Source organism: Solanum dulcamara, chromosome 12 (assembly GCF_947179165.1).
Source record: "Solanum dulcamara chromosome 12, daSolDulc1.2, whole genome shotgun sequence".
NCBI lineage: Eukaryota > Viridiplantae > Streptophyta > Magnoliopsida > Solanales > Solanaceae > Solanum > Solanum dulcamara.
In genome coordinates, this window is record NC_077248.1 from 62716010 (window position 1) to 62738612 (window position 22603).

General features: G+C 34.7%; 1 protein-coding gene across 2 annotated transcripts; it reads left to right on the forward strand.

Annotated features, from left to right (window-relative positions):
• Nucleotides 1-582: 582 nt before the first annotated feature.
• LOC129876346 (tryptophan synthase beta chain 1-like) lies at nucleotides 583-4173 on the forward strand. 2 transcript variants are annotated; one of them, XM_055951757.1, is made up of 6 exons: nucleotides 583-995; nucleotides 1118-1477; nucleotides 2071-2389; nucleotides 2523-2637; nucleotides 2959-3053; nucleotides 3906-4173. In XM_055951757.1, the coding sequence occupies exons 1-6, from the start codon at nucleotides 699-701 to the stop codon at nucleotides 3923-3925; spliced, it is 1206 nt and encodes a 401-aa protein (XP_055807732.1). In that variant the 5' UTR covers nucleotides 583-698; the 3' UTR covers nucleotides 3926-4173. The 2 variants fall into 2 exon arrangements, with proteins under 2 accessions (XP_055807732.1, XP_055807731.1); XM_055951756.1 differs by lacking the exon at nucleotides 3906-4173 and adding an exon at nucleotides 3158-3498.
• The last annotated feature ends 18430 nt before the right edge of the window (nucleotides 4174-22603 follow it).

The following is a 22603-nucleotide window of genomic DNA, read 5'->3' on the forward strand; positions in this document are numbered from 1 at the left end:
GATAGCATAATATTTATGTGGCTATAAAACTTATAATATCTTTTTTGTCTTAATTTTCTTTGACCATAATTTCATCCCAGTATTTTAAAACATTTTGAATTGTTAATTATTATGACTTTTAGTACTTTTTATATAATTTTCAATTATGTAATTTTATTTAATTAAAAATTCTTTAAAACTTATGTTCGAATTTATGGTCAAGATTAAAATATTTGATTCTCAAAATCTAAAATGTGCTACATAAATTAAGACAGAGGAAATAATTTTAATAGTTTTAAACATACATTATATTTGTGTATCTATAAAACTTTTTATGAAGAATAAATCCTGAGAGGTTTACATTAAATAGTTCTCAAATTTAAAAAAACTATATATCATTACTTTTTGACTGAATTAAAAGAAAAAAATTGTCACATAAAACCTGAACAAAGAAGTATTCTCTATTCAAAATAACAACGTACCATCTCACCAATAAGTGTAGTGGTAGGACCAATATGATCCCCGAAAGACAACTAACCTTCTCATGAAATGACTCTATATAAGTAAGCATAACCTATGCACAATTTCAACATCCAACCCTCTACATAAAACAACTAACTGTGCTAGCTGGTCCCCAATTCCTATTTGCAAGAGATTTTTACACCTGAGATAACAACTTGCTAGCTAGTTTCTTAACAAATTTTTTAAGAGAAGACATTATGGCATGTAATGTTGAAGCTATTCTTGGACAAAGAATTTTTGCTACATCAAGCAAAAAGTTGCAAGGCTTTCCATCTCATAGTTATAAAGCCAATGTTATTTCTTGTGTAGCTATTGGTCCAAGTCAAGTTCCACAAATACCATGGAAGCTAATTTTCCATGAAAAAGAGAGACCATTATTGAGCAATGAAAAATTTGGGATTTATGGTGGAAAGTTTGTCCCTGAGACACTAATATCTCCTTTAGCAAAGCTTGATTATGAATTCAACTCCGCTTTGCGCGACCCTCTGTTTCAGGTTTTAATTTGTTTGTCTGATTTTTAATAAAGAAATATAACTTTTTTTTAAGAAGTATGTCACTAAAAATTGGGATATTGAACTATTTCCTCCGTTTTAATTTGTTCGTTTGGTTTTGTTAGATGGAACTTGAAGTGGCATTAAGGGACTATGTAGGGCGTGAAACTCCTTTATACTTTGCCCAAAGACTCACAGATTATTACAAGAGCATTAATAGAGGGATAGGGCCAGATATATATCTTAAAAGGGAAGATCTCAACCATGGTGGTGCACACAAAATCAACAACGCTATTGCACAAGCTATGTTGGCTAAGCGCATGGGGTGCAAAAACGTCGTGGCGTCCACCGGTGCTGGACAGCACGGTGTCGCCACGGCGGCTGCGTGTGCGAAACTCTCATTAGATTGCACAATATTTATGGGAAGCTTAGATATGGAGAGACAACCTTCTAACGTACTCTTGATGAACCACCTTGGTGCAAAGGTACATACAACCTTTTTCACTTCTTGACCAAGGACGTTTTTGTGATGGTGTTTGACTGAATATAAAAATTTTAGAAATTTTTGAAGCTTGATGTCAGAAGCAAGTCACATATATTTTGTTGAATGTGTTCTCTCTAATAGCTTAAATATTTTTAGATGATATGGTTACACACTTCAACATAATTGAATGATTATAAATCATCTTACTAAGGGTAAAATAAAAAGTATTTTAACGTTATATTATTTTAGAAAATAAATGTATCATTCCTTTATAGACAAACTAAAAAGAAAAGCATACATGTCACATAAAATCTATGTTCCTCAGACTCTTTAAAAATGTTGATGTGTGCATGTATGATCCTTCAAAACAATACATTTTTGAAGGATCCTATAAGGATGCGACAATATTTTACAAGAGTTTGAGCAGCAGCATAGCATGAAATGACACAAAGAGATAATTAAAGTGTGTTTTCTCTAAAAGTTTAATTTTTAATATGAGGTGATAACACAAACTTTCTTGGGTTCAAATTTCACTCTTGGGTTCAAATTTCACCGCTACCAATAAAGTAAAGTTATTATTGAATACTCACACAGGTGAAATCTGTTAAAGGAAGTTTCAAGGATGCAGCATCAGAAGGTATTCGAAATTGGGTTAACAATTTGGAGACAAGTTATTTCTTAGCAGGTGCAGCCATAGGACCTCACCCATGTCCAACCATGGTTCGTGAATTCCAATCAATTATTGGAAAAGAGACTAGGAAACAAGCCATGGACAAGTGGGGTCGCAAACCACATGTGTTGGTTGCATGTGTAGGAAGTGGCTCTAATGCATTAGGTTTGTTTCATGAATTTATACAAGATGAAGATGTAAGGCTCATTGGAGTTGAGGCTGGTGGGACCGGTCTTGATTCAGGTAAACAAGGGCGGATCTAGTGTAATAATTACGAATTCACATTGACATAGTAATTTTTATCTTGATATTATATTAAATAGTTAATATTATTTTAAAAATACATAAATTTAAAATTTTGAATCTATCACGACAGGTAAACACTCGGCAACTTTGGCTAAAGGTCAAGTTGGAGTGTATCATGGTGCAATGAGCTATTTATTACAAGATGAGGAAGGCCAGATAATTGTACCACACTCCATAGGTGTGGGGTAAGTTTTCACTTTCAATTTATCGTAGATATTGTAATGTCATTAACAAAATACTTACACATTTGAAATATCAAATATAGAACCTTCCCTTTATAGAGGAATTACAACCACTTATTATAGTTGATCGACCAAAAATATATTTATCATTTTAGACTATTTATTATAAGATAATATATATAAAAGCACTGACAACATGATAAAAATGACAACATACAAGCTATCACGATTCAAATCACATTAATAATATAAAATATTTAAATTACCAATGTCGATGATTTAAATAACATTCTTAATTTTAAGCAATATTGTTTGACCATACAGATTAGAGTATCCAGGTGTTAGTCCAGAGCTTAGCTTTTTGAAAGATATTGGGCGTGCTGAGTTTTCTACCGTTACGGATGAAGAAGCCTTAGAAGGTAATTTTAAATTATCTCAAAAAAGTATTCTAAAAATTTAATTTATGTACAATAATATATAGTGTAGAATTATAAATAAAATTTATTTCACTTTTGTATTGCAGCATATAAAAGATTGTGCAGACTAGAAGGAATATTTCCAGCCTTAGAATCTTGTCATGCACTTGCATTTCTTGACAAACTTTGTTCAACTTTAAAGGATGGTGAAAAAGTGATTGTTAATTTAAGCGGTCGCGGAGATAAGGATGCTGAGTCAGTCTTCAATCATACACCAAAACATGAATGAAAAAAGAAATTTTAGATTTTATTTTAGGTTAGAATTTATAAGTAAATTAACTCATGTCCTTTTATGTTATTCTATTTAGTTCCCTATGTATAAAATAGTGATGGAGTCTTTAAAGTTGATTGAATCCAAATTAAAAGTAATGTAATGAATAGTACAATAAGTTTAGCATTATTACTTCTGTTTCTCTCTATATTTTTTTGATTTTTTTTTTGGTTGGAAAGGATATTTTATATATATAACCAAAAAAAATCACGTTCTTAATTAAATCTAACCATCATAATTTATTAAATATTTAATAGAAATAAAAAATACTGCTCAATTTTGACAAATTTAAATGACAAATAACTTTAGAATATATTTAAGAGATTATTTCATTCTATCCCAAGTGTGAAGGATCATTTTTGTCCTTATTTTCTCTCTCTCTCCCTTTCTTTTAGTATACCTCGTCCTCATATTTGGGTGGTCTATATATAACTGAAAACACCATTATTACTATTATTGTTGTTATTGTTTTGTACTTATATTTTGGTGGTCCATAACTTAAAAGACCATTATTACTGTTGTAGGTGAAAAATGGGTGCCATGATGGACTTACCAGAATACATGAGATCACCTTATAAGGCTCTTTATGATACCATTAATTTCATTGGCTACAATATCTACAAAATCTATGGAGAAAACCCAACTCAAAATCTGCGGAATACGGTATTTAGGGGTGTACATGAACCGGGTTGATTCAAATTTTTTACAAACCAAATCAAACCATTTGTGTCGGGTTATTAAATCTATAAACCAAATCAAATTAATAAAAGTCGGATTTTTCGATATCAAGTTTTCTCGGGTTTTTTGGTTTTTTTTTGGGTTTTTCGGGTTTCTCGGGTTTTTTTGGATTTTTCGGGTTTTTCATAGTATCTATTAAAAAGCACAGAGCAATGCTTCTTAAAAAGAGTTCTAGTACAAAATATCAACATATAAGATGGACGCAGACACTGTTTGAAGTTTTAACTTTATAATATAACTTTATAAGATGAGTTTTTTTGTATATTATTTAGATGGGCTTCTCAAGTCCAAATCTAAATGTAAGAAAGAAAACAAAAATTATGAAAAAATTTTAAAAAATATTTATAAATTACATTTTAATAAATATTTTTATGTATAACATAATTTAAAAGTAGTATATCTATAATCGGGTCGGTTTGGGTTCGGTTTGACTTTTTTTAGTTAAAATCAAACCAACCCTATAATGGTCGGGTTTTTTTTCCAAACACCAAATCAAGTCAAACCAAACCACTAGTCGGGTTTTTTTTCCAGTTTGGTTCAATTTGTCGATTTGATGCGGTTTATCGGTTTGCCCTGTACAGCCCTAACGATATTATTCACATGCTTTTAACATTGAATAATACTTGGGTACTTTCCCTATGACTTCTTTTGTTAAAACTTGTCAAGCTTATATTTATCATTTTATATGATTGTATTTTTCGTTGGGTAGGTGATCTATTTTAAGTTTGAATTGTTAATATCATGTAGATCGAGATGGGAAAAAAAAAGTTTATGTCAACAAAATAAAATTATAATTTGTTGGCCATGACGTCTATGCAATGCATTTCCAAAAGAAGCAAAATGGTTTGCCTCTGGGGTGGTGCCAACAACAGATGAGTACCTAAAGAATGGACTTGTTAGTTCTGGAGTTCATGTTGTGTTAGTTCACATGTTCTATATCTTAGGTCTTGGTGTAAGCTCTATTCATTTAGAAGATATATCAGCCATGTCCTCTTCCACGGCTATGATTCTTCGCCTTTGGGATGATCTTGGAAGTGCAAAGGTAACAAAAAGAAATCATGCTACTCTATCATTTCTTTCCTATTGAAATTCGTCGCTAATATATTGTTAATCTACTTTACTTACAACTTTTAGTACTTCCTCTATTCTTTTTACGTGACATACTTTTTGTTTTTCCCAAATAGATGACATGGAAACATTTTATCTTTTAAGTTTTTAATGTACTCTTTATAGCATGAACTTATAATCGCATAATGTATGTGACATGTTTTAGATCAAATATTTCAAAAGTCATTGTTTTAAAAAAAATTCTTAGAACCAATTTGATCAAGTTGTTGAAATTGGTTTATTATGAGTACTTATTAAAATTGCTTTTTGAAAAACTGTTTTGAGAGTGTAGCAATTTGTGTTTTGCCAATAATATTTTCAAACGTGCTTTTAAGTATCAATTTACACAAAGAAAGTTACTCCTAATTAATTAGGTAATATGAATTTGTATGAGTGATCTTGCGCTAGAAAAATCAAAAGCACTTATTTTTATGGAGAAGTTACTTTTCTCAGGTTCTACTTACAAGAAAAAAAACAGTTTATATTACTACTCAAAACTACTGATTTCTTCACTTAAAAGTTTGGCAAAACACCTTCATTCTCTAAAATAAATGTTTTTTTTATAAGAATAAGTAGCTTTAGCCTTCAGAAATTTGACCAAACAGTCTAATAAACTTCATGCTTAGTCAAACATTGTCATATGAATTAGGATTGAGAAAATAATTTATTTTTCGTGCTTATGATTTTTAACACAACATAGTTAACATGCGCGCATACAGGATGAAAATCAAGAAGGAAATGATGGTTCATACGTAGAATGTTACATGAAGGTAAACAAAGATGCTTCCATTTTATCAGCAAGAGAGCATGTGATTAAGCTAATAGAAGATGAATGGAAGCAACTCAATAGAGTATATCTCTGTCTGATGAGTTCATCTTCGAGATCATTTTCAAAAGCTTCTCTTAATTCTGCAAGGATGGTTCCTCTTGTGTACAATTAGGATGATAAGCAATCCTTCCTTGTCCTCCAAGAATATATTAAGTCTATGTTGTATAGTGATTTATCAATGTGATTAAAGTAGAGAGCTTTTTTAGAAAAAAATTTAGAAACCGCTATAAATTGAGATAGAAGGAGTAATACATTTTAAATATAAGATACAGAATTGTTAAAGTGCTGATAAGTGTATCTTCAAGGTGGAATTTGAAACCTCAAGAAGGTAATATCTATCCTTCATGTGTAGTTGAGTTGTGTTTAAAAGTTGACACCGTAATTGATTCGTATCTCTTAATAAGCTTTATATAGTGTAAATGTGACATACACTATACATACATAAAATGAAAATAACTCTTTACCCAAAAAATTAAGAACTCATTTTCTCTCATGTTTCACATGTCCTTCATCGCACCACCACCATAACAATCAGTGTGGGGGTATTTATTCAAGTCATATCACATTCTCTCATGTGGGAGTATTATGATTTTTTGTTTGCATGTCATCACCTTAAAGGAATATTAGAATTGATTAAGTTTGTTTTACTCCAATAGCTATCCCCACACACTTTTGGCTTCTTTGTTTGATTTCTTTCTCTTTTGGTTAGTGGAATTGAATATGATAATGATATGCAAAGACTATAGTGAATAAGAATGCTAAAAGCCAACGTAACATTTCCATATACAAGATTAAGTATTCGCACGTCGAAAAAATAATAGTTAAAACTAAATGTCATGATCCAAAAATAAAGGTCATAATGACACATACCCCAAACCCAATCTAGTGTATAAGCCGAAAAATCGAATTCAAGAATGTCACGATCCCGAACCACCGTGCTGGCTCCCATACTAACCCTCCGGTGGGAGAACTATTACTACAGCCCAACTAACAAACGATCGCAAGATATAAACAAATTTAAAGATGTGGGAGCAGGGTAAATCATTAAGAAGCATTGAGTTTTCATAAACTCAGAAACAATTGTCTGAACATCTAAGTCCCTGAAGAGGGACAAGAAATAAGAGAGTCCACGGCAACTTGAAAGAAACAACTCACCCTTGAACTCGAACAAAAGTCACTCCTCTAAACTATGTCTCTCCGCAGCCTGCTGAATATGCCCTATACTCAACAAAAATAGAGCAAATGTAGTATTAGTACACAAAATTAACATTGTACTAGTAGGATCACATGACTAGCCAGTAAGTAGATCATGGACAAGTAAACTCAACATAATAAGTACATCTATATATAGAATGGCTTAAGCATTTTCATCTCAAACAATACTCAGCAAGATCACAGTTCAATAATCTCAATATCACACATACTTCACATAAGGATCCACTCAAGGGACTTACAAACACTTAACTTGTATCGAAACGTGACACCCGGTCCAAGGCTTGTGTCAAAACATAGCACCCGATCCAAGTATATTTCGAAATGTGACACCTGATTCAGTTTATATGTCGGAACGTGACACCCGATCCCAACATTGAAGCAATCACAATTTCACATCCACACTACTAAAAAACTACCAAAAAACGATGCAAAAAAGCGACGGACTGCGTCGCTTTTTTGTTCAAACTCGACGGAAAAGAGACGCAGTCACGTTCGTCACTTTTGAAGGAGCGACGGACAGGGCCGTAAAAAGGGACGGACTGTGTCGCCCCTAATGTTTTTAATTAAAAAATATATATAAAAAAATGACGGACTCCGTTGTTTTTTTTAAAAAAAAATTATTTAATAAAAAGCGACGGACGTTTAGTCTCCGTCCGTCGCTTTGTTTATCTTAAAATTTTGCAGAAGAGCGACGGACAGGTTTCTTTAGTCCGCCGCTTTTCTGAAAAAATATAAAAACAAAAAACCAAAAAAACGATGGACTAAAGGACCCTGTCCGTCGCTTTTCTGCAAAACTTTTGATAGCATAAACCTGCAGTTTCTGCTGCCCACATGCAATCAAAATTCAATTCAATTGTATTCAATTCAGCCCATTCAAACACAAATAACAGCAAACAAAATCCACAAAATACATAATAACAAACATAATTAAACACTTAAAATGAATAAAATCATAATTTAGAATGATTTAAAGTGTTTCAAAGTTAACAAAAAAAACTCAAAATGTTCATAAACTAACATAGGAAACCCTAAGGACTATTTTCTATATATTCATCACTTTCGTCGGAATCATCCGGAGTGGACGCTCTTGAATAACGGGGCGGAGGCTGACGGGCGAGGTTAAACACTTGTTCTTTAATTTTCTCAACTTGTTCATTCATACTTTTTTGATCCTCGATCCTTCTTTTCTTTGATTCTGCCAATGCGCGTGTAAGTTCTGCAATTTGCTGAGGGCCTCGACTTGACGCGATGATACAATACCTTCTAAACCTGATTAGAGTCGTCGTACATTATTCTTAGAGCCCATTCCATATATTCGGCCCTTGTGGCTGCCTCCAACCACTTTTTCTGTCCAAATTTGAGTGGACTGTTCAGGCATTAGCTGAACCGAATCTCCCATCTCACGTACGTGCCACTCAGAATAACTTACATAGGCCCGTTCGACCCTTTCCTCCAGCCACTCATTCGGATCCGACTCATTAGTCTTTTTCTTCACATGAGTCTTTTTAAAGACTTTATGACGATAGGAAGTGCGTCCCAATTTTTTTTCCTATAAATAAAAATACAATTAATGAAATAATATTTTGTCATATAATTTATTTTAGAAAATGAAGTTAAATTTAAAATTTAGAAACCTTACCATCTCCCTCTGAATCATACCAACACTCTTTGCACCTCCGGTGTGCAACGAACCACCCTTTAGGCTGGCTCTTGCTTTTTTTTCTTGATTGGAAAAAGCCTTGAATTCTTTGGTATCCCAATATCGGCATAATTCTTTAAATATATGAGGCAGCATCCAACTCGAAGGTGACCGATCATCCCTAGCTTTCTTTAGCCAGCTAGAAGTCTGGCGCTCTCTTTTCTTTCAAAAGTGGTCGCAATGACCATATTGTATCTTGGCTCCCAGGTACATAAAATCTGGAAAAAAAAATAACGTTAAATAATTAGTTGGTGGGAGTTGTGTCATTATTTTATTGTATATTGTAGCTTTAGCAACTCTTGTATGGGAGTTGTGTCATTATTTTATTGTATATTGTAGCTTTAGCAGCTCTTGTACCTTGTTAGATTAGTATCATTGGGGGTGTTAGATTGTTCCTTGTAATAAATCTTGGAGTTTTTAAATAAATATAAAGTTATTTCATAACTCTTTTAACCTATTATTTGTATTTTATTAAACTTCCGCATGATATTTCTATAAGGGTATTCCTATCTAGATGTTAGAGTAGGTGCCTGCACGATCCGGTGGATTGAGTCATGACAGATTATTTGTTAGTTAGAGCCATTAGTTAATTAGTTTTCTATTATTTTTATTTCCTTCAAATGTAGTGTTGCTCATCAAATATATACTCTAATATTACTAAATTATTCTATAAAATTTATATCCATTATGAAATCTACATGCAACGCGTATGTTTCAGACAATAATAAGCCTATGTAAAAATAGATATTAAACTAAAATTAAACTTCTTCCTTCATGCAAGCTATGGTCTTGTAACACCCCAATTTTTTTTCCACTAAGATTCGAACCATTCTTCATATACGTATAAGATCGAACTCGAAGGCTTCAATTTGTATATATGATCTATGATTGATTCATAAGTATTTAAAATATTATATGTGATTTAGGGTCATAAGGAATCCCAAAAAAATCAAGCCAAGTCCAAAGAATTCCTTTCGACTAAGTTTTCGAATGAGTTAGTATAAGGATCAACTTCAAACGACCATATCTCTTAAAATATAATGAACTGGGTGTCCCATAACCTATCAAATTAAAGGTCTTTGAGTCTTCTTTCCAACTCCACCAAGATTGTATTTTTCCGAGTTCGGAGTCAAACGTTATGCTTGATCGACCAGAGAAGACATACAACGAATTTTGGCCGATTTTCCAAATTTTGTAGGGATATTTTTGTAAAATTACTTAATATCTATATACCTAACTGGACGCGTTTTGGATCATAATTTTAGTCTTTTTCCTCTCCAAACAACCCAAATCTTTATCCCCTTCTCTCTCAAATTATCTCCAATAAAATCCTCTCAAACTCAAGGATTCAAGTTTCCCTTTGAAGACCTAACATCAAGGTTTCTTCAAAATCTACACTAAGGTATGTAAGGCTACTAAAAACATGGATTAAATTCACCATGTGCCCTACATCTTATTTGAGATTGAATTTTCATAAGAATTGGGTTTTCTTGATAGATCTATGTCCTAATGAGTTCATACATCTATTAACTTGATTTTGTTATGTTGATATTGATAAGTTGAGAAATTGATAAATGTTTCATGTTTGATATGAGTTGATTGGTATGAGTTGTTATACATATTTTGTTATGTCTAAAAGTTGATTGATATGAGTTGTTATACATAGTTTGTTATGTCTAAGAGTTGATTGATATGAGTTGTTATACATATTTTGTTATGTCTAAGAGTTGATTGATATGAGTTGTTAAACATATTTTGTTATATTAGCAATAGATAATTAACTTGCAGTAACTTGGAATCCGTTGGTACGTTACAGTTTAATTCAATTACCAAATGATGGAACATAGAAAGAATACTAAAATGTTGGTTAGGATGTTTTCATTAGTTTAACACCTTCACAGATCCAAATTGTTAGAAATAAGATGGGGACAATATTTGATTAACCTTTTAGTTAGCATGAATCCAATTTCTGTGAGTTGATGCCTCAATGGAATTCCATTAGCATCATGAAATTAAATTATATTTAAGAAAAAGTTATATTCCTATTAGTATATTCATATAATACTTCCACTTTGATATATTCTAATAATATAGAAAAATCTAACTTTATCATTTATTTCCTAATTTTACGTGAAGTGTTTGGTTTGGTTTGGGACAACTTGGATAGTTATTAAATAATAATGTTTGGCAAAAGAACACTATGGAAAGACATTCTTTCTAGTCAAAGGTGATGACAGAAAGTAAAGTAAGCAATATTCTTGAGATTGCCTTTAAAATATATATAAGATTGGGGTTGATTGGATAATATGATTGGTCAAGAGGCTTGATTTGAGATAGAATTGATAAATTAACAGAGGTCCAAATGAGACTGGTCGATATGATTAGATTGAATTGATTGGATAGAGTTTTATGAGCATTGAGTCTTGGGAGAAGTATCGAGCACCGAATTGGGTAAGAGTAAGTAATAACTCGAATCCAATAACTACGTCGCCAAACGTAGGAAGGAATTGAACTGTTAAAGTCGGATGTTTTCCAAATTACTGTCCTGATATAAGAGGACTTGATTGGTTATGAATTTATGATTTATTGATTCGTTCGTACCCTGGCAAGGTATGAACGGACGTGGCAACAACGTCGGCTTGTTGTACTATCACTGGCTCATAAGTGATGGTTGTCGGATAAGAGAAACTCCCATATAGGTCTTGATAGTACTCTGAGTCGGATTGGAATGGATTGGGCTGGATTGTATGTGATTGGTCCTGTCTAAATTATATTTTGTTTAGACTCAGAACATCTTGATTGAGTTGTAACTTCTTCTGAGTTGAGATTCTGAGTTGATTTGATCCCACCTTGATGTATGTTTCATTCGGCCATTTTACATACTCGTACATTCTACGTACTGATGCCATTTGGCCTGCATCGTTTCATGATGCAGAGACAGGTACTAGAGATTATCAACAGGCGCATCGTTGAAGATCTATTCACTTCCAGCTAGTTGGTGAGTCCTCCTTGTTTTCGGAGGATACCGTAGTTATCTTTTCAGTTTTGAGTTAGTTTTCCTTTATTTTGATTTGTGGTAGCCATGAATTTGTCATTGGCTCCTCTTATATTGTTCATAGAGGCTTCATAGACTAGAGTGTGGATGATGTTGAATTGTTTCGTTGTGACTAGTTTTAATTTTCTAGTTATTGAATGGAGATGTGGTTGGCCTTTGGCTTTATTATGAATAGTATTCTTATGATTTGAGTCTTCCGCTAATAGAGTGTAATTAAATAAAAGTGTGATTGGACCAAGTGGTTCGCTTGAAGGCCAAAAATGGTTTTCGAGTGCCGGCCACGTCTAGGGTACCCTCTCGGGGCGTGACAAACTTGGTATCAGAGCATAGAGTTCAAGAGTCCTAGGGAGTCTATGAAGCCGTATCAAGTAGAGTCCTGCTTATGGGTATGTTGTGCACCACACTTATAATCAGAAGGCTATAAGACATTAGGAATTATTTCACTTCTTTCATACTCTGAACTCGTGCGATAGAGTTAAACTCTATAAGACTTTCTTTCTAATTCATGCGTTTATGCGTTGCAGATAATGCCTCCTAAATGTACTGCCAGCCAGAGGAATGCTGATAACACAGAGATTCCACAGTCAGAAATGCGCCCACCGAGGACTAGAGGCCGACCTGCAAGGTATGCTGAGGCACCTCAAGTGCCTACTACTCTGCCTGCACCAACTTTGGAGGCAAATTTTCGAGGAGCGATTTCTATGCTCACTCAATTAGTGGCTGCCCGCAATGGTAACCAGAGTTCACCAACTCCTAGTTCTAGTTCTCAAGAGCCATCTGCTGCTACGAGGATTAGAGATTTTTTGAGAATGAATCCGCCGGTATTCATGGGTTCCAAGGTTGATGAAGACCCTCAGAATTTTATTGATGAGATGTGGAAGATCTTGAAAGCGATGTATGCTACAGAGATCGAAGGGGTTGAGTTGGTGTCTTATCAGCTCAAAGATGTAGCAAACATCTGGTATAACCAGTGGGAACAAAGTAGAGGTGAGGATGCTGAGCCTGCTATTTGGGATGAGTTTTAGGGAGCCTTTATTGATCACTTCTTTCCCAGAGAATTAAGGGAAGCGAAAGTAGAAGAGTTTGTAAATTTGAAACAAGAGGGTATGACAGTTAAGGAGTATAGTCTAAGGTTCATCCAGCTGTCAAGATATGCTCCAGAGATGATCCCAGATATGAGGTCAAAGATGAGAAAATTTGTCTCCGGATTGGGAAGACATGTGAAGAAGGAGTGCAAAGCAGCATTGTTGATCTCTGACATGGATATTTCCAGATTAATGGTGTATGCTCAGCAAGTAGAGGATGAGAAGAGGAAAGACAAGGAGGAGCATTTGAGCAAGAAGGCAAAATCAGCTGGACATGAGAGTGAACAGAGGCAGAGTAAAGGCAATAGGTCCTTCTTTCAGAAGAGGTCTTTCAAATATGCCCCATCTGCGGCAAGTGCACCTGTGCCACATAACAGGTATGATCGACAGGGACAGAGTCACTAGAATTTTAGATCCCAGGGATCTCAATCCTAGGCTAGTATGGGTCAAGGTTCGAAGGGAAAGCCACCATGCGGTAAGTGCGGTAAACTCCATTTGGGAGAATGTAGAGAGGGAAAGGATGGTTGTTATAAATGTGGCCAAGTGGGCCATTTTCAGAGAGAGTGTCCGACATGGGGCAACAGAGCCCAGTATTCTACCACTGCACCAGCGGTTAGAGGTAATCAAAGGGGCACTACGTCAGGTACGAGCGGAGGTACAAATCGTCTGTATGCCATGGGTAGTCGCCAAGATCAAAAGAACTTCCCAAATGTTATAACAGATATGATTCAAGTCTTTACTCTTGACTGTTATGGTTTGATGGATCCGGGTGCCACACTATCTTTTGTGTCTCCTTATGTGGCTAGTAAATTTGGTAAAATTCTTGAGTGTCTTCTAGAATCCTTCAGTGTAACTACTATTGTTGGTGATTCTGTCTTAGCTGAGAGAGTCTATAGAGATTGTACCGTGTCAATCTATCACAGGGATACCCTGGCTGACTTAGTTGAGTTGGACATGGTTGATTTTGATGTGATTCTTGGCATGGACTGGCTTTATGTCTGTTATGCCTCTATTGATTGTAGGACTCAGATTGTTAAGTTCAAATTTCCGAATGAGGCTGTTATAGAGTGGAAGGGTAATCCTATCATGCCTAAGGGTAAATTCATTTCCTACCTTAGGGCTAGAAAGTTAATCGCAAAAGGGTGTATTTATCATATCGTGCGAGTGAAAGATGACAGTGTTGAGTCTCCATCCCTTGAGTCAGTTCCGATTGTCAACGAGTTTCCAAAAGTCTTTCCTGAAGATCTGCCCGGAGTCCCTCCTGATAGGGAGATCGACTTTGGGATTGATGTCCTTCCTGATACGCAACCTATATCTATCCCTCCATATAAAATGGCTCCTGCTGAGTTGAAAGAGTTGAAAGAACAGTTGAAGGATTTGTTAGACAAAGGATTCATTAGGCTGAGTATCTCATCTTGGGGTGCTCCTGTCCTATTTGTGCGAAAGAAAGATGGGTCTCTTAGAATGTGTATTGATTATAGGCAACTAAACAAGGTCACCATAAAGAACAAATACCCTCTTCCCAGAATAGATGATTTATTTGACCAACTTCAGGGTGCCACTTGTTTCTCAAAGATAGACCTAAGATCAGGTTACCATCAGTTGAAGGTGAGGGAGTGTGATGTCCTAAAGATAGCTTTTCGTACCCGTTATGGCCATTTTGAGTTTTTGGTTATGTCATTTGGGTTGACTAACGCCCCTGCAGCCTTTATGGATCTCATGAATCGAGTATTTAAGCCGTATCTTGATATGTTTGTGATTGTCTTCATTGATGATATTTTGGTTTACTCCAAGAATGAGGAGGAGCACGCCTATCATCTTAGAGTCATCTTATAAGTTCTAAAAGACCAGGTATTGTATGCAAAGTTCTCCAAATGTGAATTTTGGCTTGCATTAGTGGCTTTTCTCGGCCATATTATATCTAGAGACAGAATTCAGGTTGATACTCAAAAGATTGAGGCAGTGAAAAAATTGGCCCAGACCCACATCCCCAACAGATATAAGAAGCTTCTTGGGTTTGGCTGGCTATTATCGAAGGTTTGTAGAGGGATTCTCATCCATATTATCACCATTGACCAAGTTGACCCAAAAGAAGGCTAAGTTCCAATGGTCTGATGCTTGCGAGGAGAGTTTCCAGAAACTGAAGACCAAGCTGACCACTGCTTCTGTTTTGACCTTGCCCGATGGAACAGAGGATTTTGTAATCTACTGTGATGCGTCTAGAGTTGGTTTGGGATGTGTGTTGATGCAGAGGGGAAAGGTGATAGCCTATGCTTCAAGACAACTTAAGATTCATAAGAGAAATTACCCAACTCATGACCTTGAGCTGGCAGCTGTGGTTGTTTCTCTTAAAATATGGCGCCACTACTTGTATGGAGTTCATGTTGATATGTTTACCAATCATAAGAGTTTGCAATACGTCTTCAGCTCGAAAGAACTCAACCTGAGGTAGAGAAGATGGCTAGAGTTGCTCAAGGATTATGACATGAGCATTCTCTACCACCCAGGTAAAGCTAACATTGTTGCAGATGCTCTTAGTAGGTTGTCTATGGGTAGCATTGCCCATATAGAGGAGGGAAAGAAAGAATTAGCTAAAGAGGTGCATAGATTAGCTAGATTGGGAGTTTAGCTTGAGAAAAATAATGAAGGTGGACTTAATGTTCAGAATGGGTCTGCATCCTCCCTTGTGGCAGAGGTTAAAGAGAAGCAATACCAAGATCCCGTCCTTCTTCAGTTGAAAGAGCTTGTTCACAAACAAAAGGTGATGGTTTTCACCAAAGAGGGAGATGGTGTGTTGAGGTACCAAAATAGATTGTGTGTCCCTAATATTGATGATGTTCGAGAAAGGATTATGGCCGAAGCGCATAGTTCCAGATACTCTATTCATCCTGGTTCTACAAAAATCATCTCACTTCTTGGAAGTTAAGACTACTGACACCGCAGAAGATTATGAAAAATTGTATATTCAGGAGATTGTCAGATTGCATGGGGTTCCCTTGTCTATCATCTCAGACAGAGGAGCTCAATTCACTTCCCAATTTTGGAGATCTTTTCAGAAAGGACTAGGTTCAAAGGTGAATCTTAGTACATCATTTCATCCCCAGACAGATGGCCAAGCGGAGCGCACCATCCAAACATTAGAGGACATGTTAAGGGCATGTGTACTTGACTTCAAAGGAAATTGGGATGATCATTTACCTCTCATAGAGTTTGCATACAATAATAGTTACCATGCAAGTATTCAAATGGCTCCCTACGAAGCTTTGTATGGGAGGAGGTGTAGATCACCAATTGGGTGGTTTGAAGTTGGCGAAGTTGAGTTGATTGGGCCTGATTTTGTTCACCAAGCTATGGAGAAGGTGAAGGTTATTCGAGATAGGCTAAAGACAGCCCAAAGCCGCCAGAAATCTTACACCGATGTGAGAAGAAGAGACTTAGAGTTTGAGGTAGATGATTGGGTGTACTTGAAAGTGTCACCCATGAAGGGCGTCATGAGGTTTGGAAGGAAAGGAAAGCTTAGTCCTCGATACATTAGCCCTTACCATATTGTGAGGAGGATTGGGAGTGTCACTTATGAGTTGGAGTTACCTTCTGAGCTAGCCGCCATTCATCCGGTATTTCATATATCAATGTTGAAGAAGTGCTTAGGTAATCCTTCGTTGGTAGTCCCCATTGATAGTATTGGAGTTAAGGATAGCTTGTCCTATGAAGAAATTCTGGTCCAAATTCTTGATTGTTAGGTTCGCAAATTGAGGACCAAGGAGATTGCCTCAGTCAAAGTCTTGTGGAGAAATCAATTTATGGATGAAGCCACATGGGAAGCTGAGGAAGATATGAAATCCAAATATCCGCATCTATTCGTGCCTATCGATGAGAATGTTGAAGGTAATGTCCAAATTCTTGATTTGAATTAGTATGTCCATTTTTGAGTTTGAATATTCAAGGATGTACCTCGAATCCATCCTTGGTTTATTCATCATTCGAGGACGAATGATCCCAAGGGCGAGATAATGTAACACCCCAATTTTTTTTCCACTAAGATTCGAACCATTCTTCATATACGTATAAGATCGAACTCAAAGGCTTCAATTTGTATATATGATCTATGATTGATTCATAAGTATTTAAAATATTATATGTGATTTAGGGTCATAAGGAATCCCAAAAAAATCAAGCCAAGTCCAAAGAATTCCTTTCGACTAAGTTTTCGAATGAGTTAGTATAAGGATCAACTTCAAACGACCATATCTCTTAAAATATAATGAACTGGGTGTCCCATAACCTATCAAATTAAAGGTCTTTGAGTCTTCTTTCCAACTCCACCAAGATTGTATTTTTCCGAGTTCGGAGTCAAACGTTATGCTTGATCGACCAGAGAAGACCTACAACGAATTTTGGCCGATTTTCCAGATTTTGTAGGGATATTTTTGTAAAATTACCTAATATCTATATACCTAACTGGACGCGTTTTGGATCATAATTTTAGTCTTTTTCCTCTCCAAACAACCCAAATCTTTATCCCCTTCTCTCTCAAATTATCTCCAATAAAATCCTCTCAAACTCAAGGATTCAAGTTTCCCTTTGAAGACCTAACATCAAGGTTTCTTCAAAATCTACACTAAGGTATGTAAGGCTACTAAAAACATGGATTAAATTCACCATGTGCCCTACATCTTATTTGAGATTGAATTTTCATAAGAATTGGGTTTTCTTGATAGATCTATGTCCTAATGAGTTCATACATCTATTAACTTGATTTTGTTATGTTGATATTGATAAGTTGAGAAATTGATAAATGTTTCATGTTTGATATGAGTTGATTGGTATGAGTTGTTATACATATTTTGTTATGTCTAAAAGTTGATTGATATGAGTTGTTATACATAGTTTGTTATGTCTAAAAGTTGATTGATATGAGTTGTTATACATATTTTGTTATGTCTAAGAGTTGATTGATATGAGTTGTTAAACATATTTTGTTATATTAGCAATAGATAATTAACTTGCAGTAACTTGGAATCCGTTGGTACGTTACAGTTTAATTCAATTACCAAATGATGGAACATAGAAAGAATACTAAAATGTTGGTTAGGATGTTTTCATTAGTTTAACACCTTCACAGATCCAAATTGCTAGAAATAAGATGGGGACAATATTTGATTAACCTTTTAGTTAGCATGAATCCAATTTCTGTGAGTTGATGCCTCAATGGAATTCCATTAGCATCATGAAATTAAATTATATTTAAGAAAAAGTTATATTCCTATTAGTATATTCATATAATACTTCCACTTTGATATATTCTAATAATATAGAAAAATCTAACTTTATCATTTATTTCCTAATTTTACGTGAAGTGTTTGGTTTGGTTTGGGACAACTTGGATAGTTATTAAATAATAATGTTTGGCAAAAGAACACTATGGAAAGACATTCTTTCTAGTCAAAGGTGATGACAGAAAGTAAAGTAAGCAATATTCTTGAGATTGCCTTTAAAATATATATAAGATTGGGGTTGATTGGATAATATGATTGGTCAAGAGGCTTGATTTGAGATAGAATTGATAAATTAACAGAGGTCCAAATGAGACTGGTCGATATGATTAGATTGAATTGATTGGATAGAGTTTTATGAGCATTGAGTCTTGGGAGAAGTATCGAGCACCGAATTGGGTAAGAGTAAGTAATAACTCGAATCCAATAACTACGTCGCCAAACGTAGGAAGGAATTGAACTGTTAAAGTCGGATGTTTTCCAAATTACTGTCCTGATATAAGAGGACTTGATTGGTTATGAATTTATGATTTATTGATTCGTTCGTACCCTGGCAAGGTATGAACGGACGTGGCAACAACGTCGGCTTGTTGTACTATCACTGGCTCATAAGTGATGGTTGTCGGATAAGAGAAACTCCCATATAGGTCTTGATAGTACTCTGAGTCGGATTGGAATGGATTGGGCTGGATTGTATGTGATTGGTCCTGTCTAAATTATATTTTGTTTAGACTCAGAACATCTTGATTGAGTTGTAACTTCTTCTGAGTTGAGATTCTGAGTTGATTTGATCCCACCTTGATGTATGTTTCATTCGGCCATTTTACATACTCGTACATTCTACGTACTGATGCCATTTGGCCTGCATCGTTTCATGATGCAGAGACAGGTACTAGAGATTATCAACAGGCGCATCGTTGAAGATCTATTCACTTCCAGCTAGTTGGTGAGTCCTCCTTGTTTTCGTAGGATACCGCAGTTATCTTTTCAGTTTTGAGTTAGTTTTCCTTTATTTTGATTTGTGGTAGCCATGAATTTGTCATTGGCACCTCTTATATTGTTGATAGAGGCTTCATAGACTAGAGTGTGGATGATGTTGAATTGTTTCGTTGTGACTAGTTTTAATTTTCTAGTTGTTGAATGGAGATGTGGTTGGCCTTTGGCTTTATTATGAATAGTATTCTTATGATTTGAGTCTTCCGCTAATAGAGTGTAATTAAATAAAAGTGTGATTGGACCAAGTGGTTCGCTTGAAGGCCAAAAATAGTTTTCGAGTGCCGGCCACGTCTAGGGTACCCTCCCGGGGCGTGACAAACTTGGTATCAGAGCATAGAGTTCAAGAGTCCTAGGGAGTCTATGAAGCCGTGTCAAGTAGAGTCCTGCTTATGGGTATGTTGTGCACCACACTTATAATCAGGAGGCTATAAGACATTAGGAATTATTTCACTTCTTTCATACTCTGAACTCGTGCGATTGCTTTGATACTTGTGATGACCATGCTTCTAGCCTAATTTCACCATTCCGGAGCTGATGGAACCATCATAATTTGAATTCGAGGTCTCCTTAACCCAAAACTCGAAAAGTCACAACTAAACCAACTTAGACCTTCAAAATACCAAAATGAGTTCGAGACCTCTAAAAATTCAATTAAAACTTCTTATAGACCAAAAACCATCCACTGAATCCAACGAAGTTTTCGGAAGTCCATTCCAAGCATTGGAACTCAAAATGTTAACTAAAGTCAAACCTTGGCCTAAAATTTCTCAAGTTCCCAACTCAAGACCTCAAATCTTCGTTACAACTCCAAAACTGATTCCGTAAACTCTCCTAGTCTAATTTCCATATTTCGGAGCTGTTGAAATCGACGGAATTCCATTCCAAGATTCGTAGTTCCACCTGACTCTAAATACTACTTTTGAACACTTAAAGCCTATGAAAACTCAAAAATTTCAAAGACTCAACTTTTCATAAAATTTTCTAAAAACCAACACCCAGTATCAATCATAAACGACTCGAGCAACTAAAGAGAGGGGTAAAATGGTTATTTTAAGAAATATTCCAAAAATGGCCTTCAGGGTCATTACACCATAGTTCCAATTAAGCACTATGGGTTAAATTTCGAAAGTAAACCATATTTTTAATATTTTATGTTGATTTTTAGTACTATTTTTGTAAATACATAACATATAAAAAGAAAAATAAAACAAATAAAGTAAAACTAATAAAATAATAAAAGAAGTTAATGGAAAAGAACAAATCGGTCAATTTCATCACTGACCCTAAGCTCCTTAATATTCATGCTTATATTATAGAGTAATGTGTTACTCATCCAAACATGAATTATAACAATTGTAATGATACAATGAGCCCGTTTGGATGGGCTTTAAGTTGGTCAAAACCAACTTAAAGCCCTTTTTTAGCTTTTGGATGTGTTTGTCTAATGCTAACTTTAAGTCATAAAGTTCTTAAAGTCAATCAAAAATGAAAAGATAGGATTTCTAACTTTTTTTTTCTAAGTGTTTAAAGCCATTTTGTTTGACCATGAAAATTACTTTTATATTCCTTATATTTTAACTAAATTCCCAAACTATCCTTTTTATTCTTTTAACCCTAAAATTCAAACACTTATTTTCAACATAAGCACTTTTATCCAAACACTCAACTGCTTATTTATAAAAATAACTTTCAACACTTCAATGTTTTAAAAGCATTTCATACATAAAAGTTATTTTTTTAAGCCCATCCAAATAGCTCAATATCTGGAAGAGTTGAGTTCGATTGGTCCTAACTCTTTATTAATTATTGTGGAAACATTAAAAGAAACGTGGGCTGTTTTTTGTCAATTATTAGCCACATTGTCATGCCAAATTTTCAAAAGCTTTTAAAATGTTTGGCAAATTCTTCCACCGATAAAATTGACATACTTCCTCCGTCTCTTAAGATTTTATACAATACTTAAAATATATGAATTAAGAGTGTTATTTAACTAATATATCTTTTATATTAATTATTTAATTTTTATCTATTTACATGCCTCTTAATTCTAGAATAATTCATGCTAAGGGTAAAGCTAAAAAAAGATAATCAATTCTCTCTTGATAATTTAAATTGACAATTATTTTGAGACTAATATTTTTAGTATATATAACAAGTAATATGGGGGAATTTTCTCTTTCATTCTTGAAATTTGGATGAATAATCTGTTGATTTAGTTTTATATCGTTCTTCTTTCTTTCTTTCTTTTTTTTTCAATTTTTAAGGGAATAAATTAAATCATAGGCATTTCTAATAGTGTTAGGATTTTCTTATTTCAGGTTCTTAAACTTGTGGGTTAATCAGGATGGATTCATGTTGGGGGAAAATTGAGTTTATGGCCGAGGAAACGATGTTTATGAGAATACCACCTAAGTGGGAAATAAAGCTCCAATCTTTAGAAGAAATTGATATTCAAGTGAATACTGAACAGACTCCAAGGCAGCAGTAAAACATTTTCGGACTCTTTTTAATCTTTCATAACCTTCTCTTAATTCTAATACTCTTCAATGTATTCTTAACTTGATCACTTTGAAAGATAATAATAAATTGTGTATTATGCCTGATGAAAAAGAAATTAAAGAGGATGTTTTCAGTGTTAGTGCTTTAAGTGCTGCAGGGCCAAATGGATATAATGAAACATTGTTTCAAAGCTGCTCCAATATTATCAAAGAGGATATCATTGCCTATGTTCAAAACTTTTTTAGAGGTAAAAACTTGACCAAGTACTTCTCGCACACTTGCCTAGTGTTAATTCCTAAAATTGACATCCCTAGTTGCTTTGGTGAGTTCAGACCTAAAAGTCTGTCAAATTTTACTAACAAAAATTGTTTTCAAAATATTTTCCTTGAAATTAAATCCTATGTTGAAAAAATCTAGTCTCTCCCAACAAAATGACTTTGTCAAGAAGAGACTAATCACAGAGAATGTTCTTTTAGCTCAGAAAATTATTCAGAATATCTCTAAGAAGAACAAGGATAGCAATGTTGTTTTAAAACTTGACATGGCCAAAGCATATGACAGAATGTCTTGGCACTTTGTGATAACTGTTTTGACTAAGTTTGGCTTCTCTAAACAATGGGCGGACATGATCTTTAATCCTATCTTTGAAAATTCGTACTCTGTGATTATTAATGGCGCTATATTTGATTTTTTCTTCTTCCCAAGGTTTAAAACAGGGTGATCCCC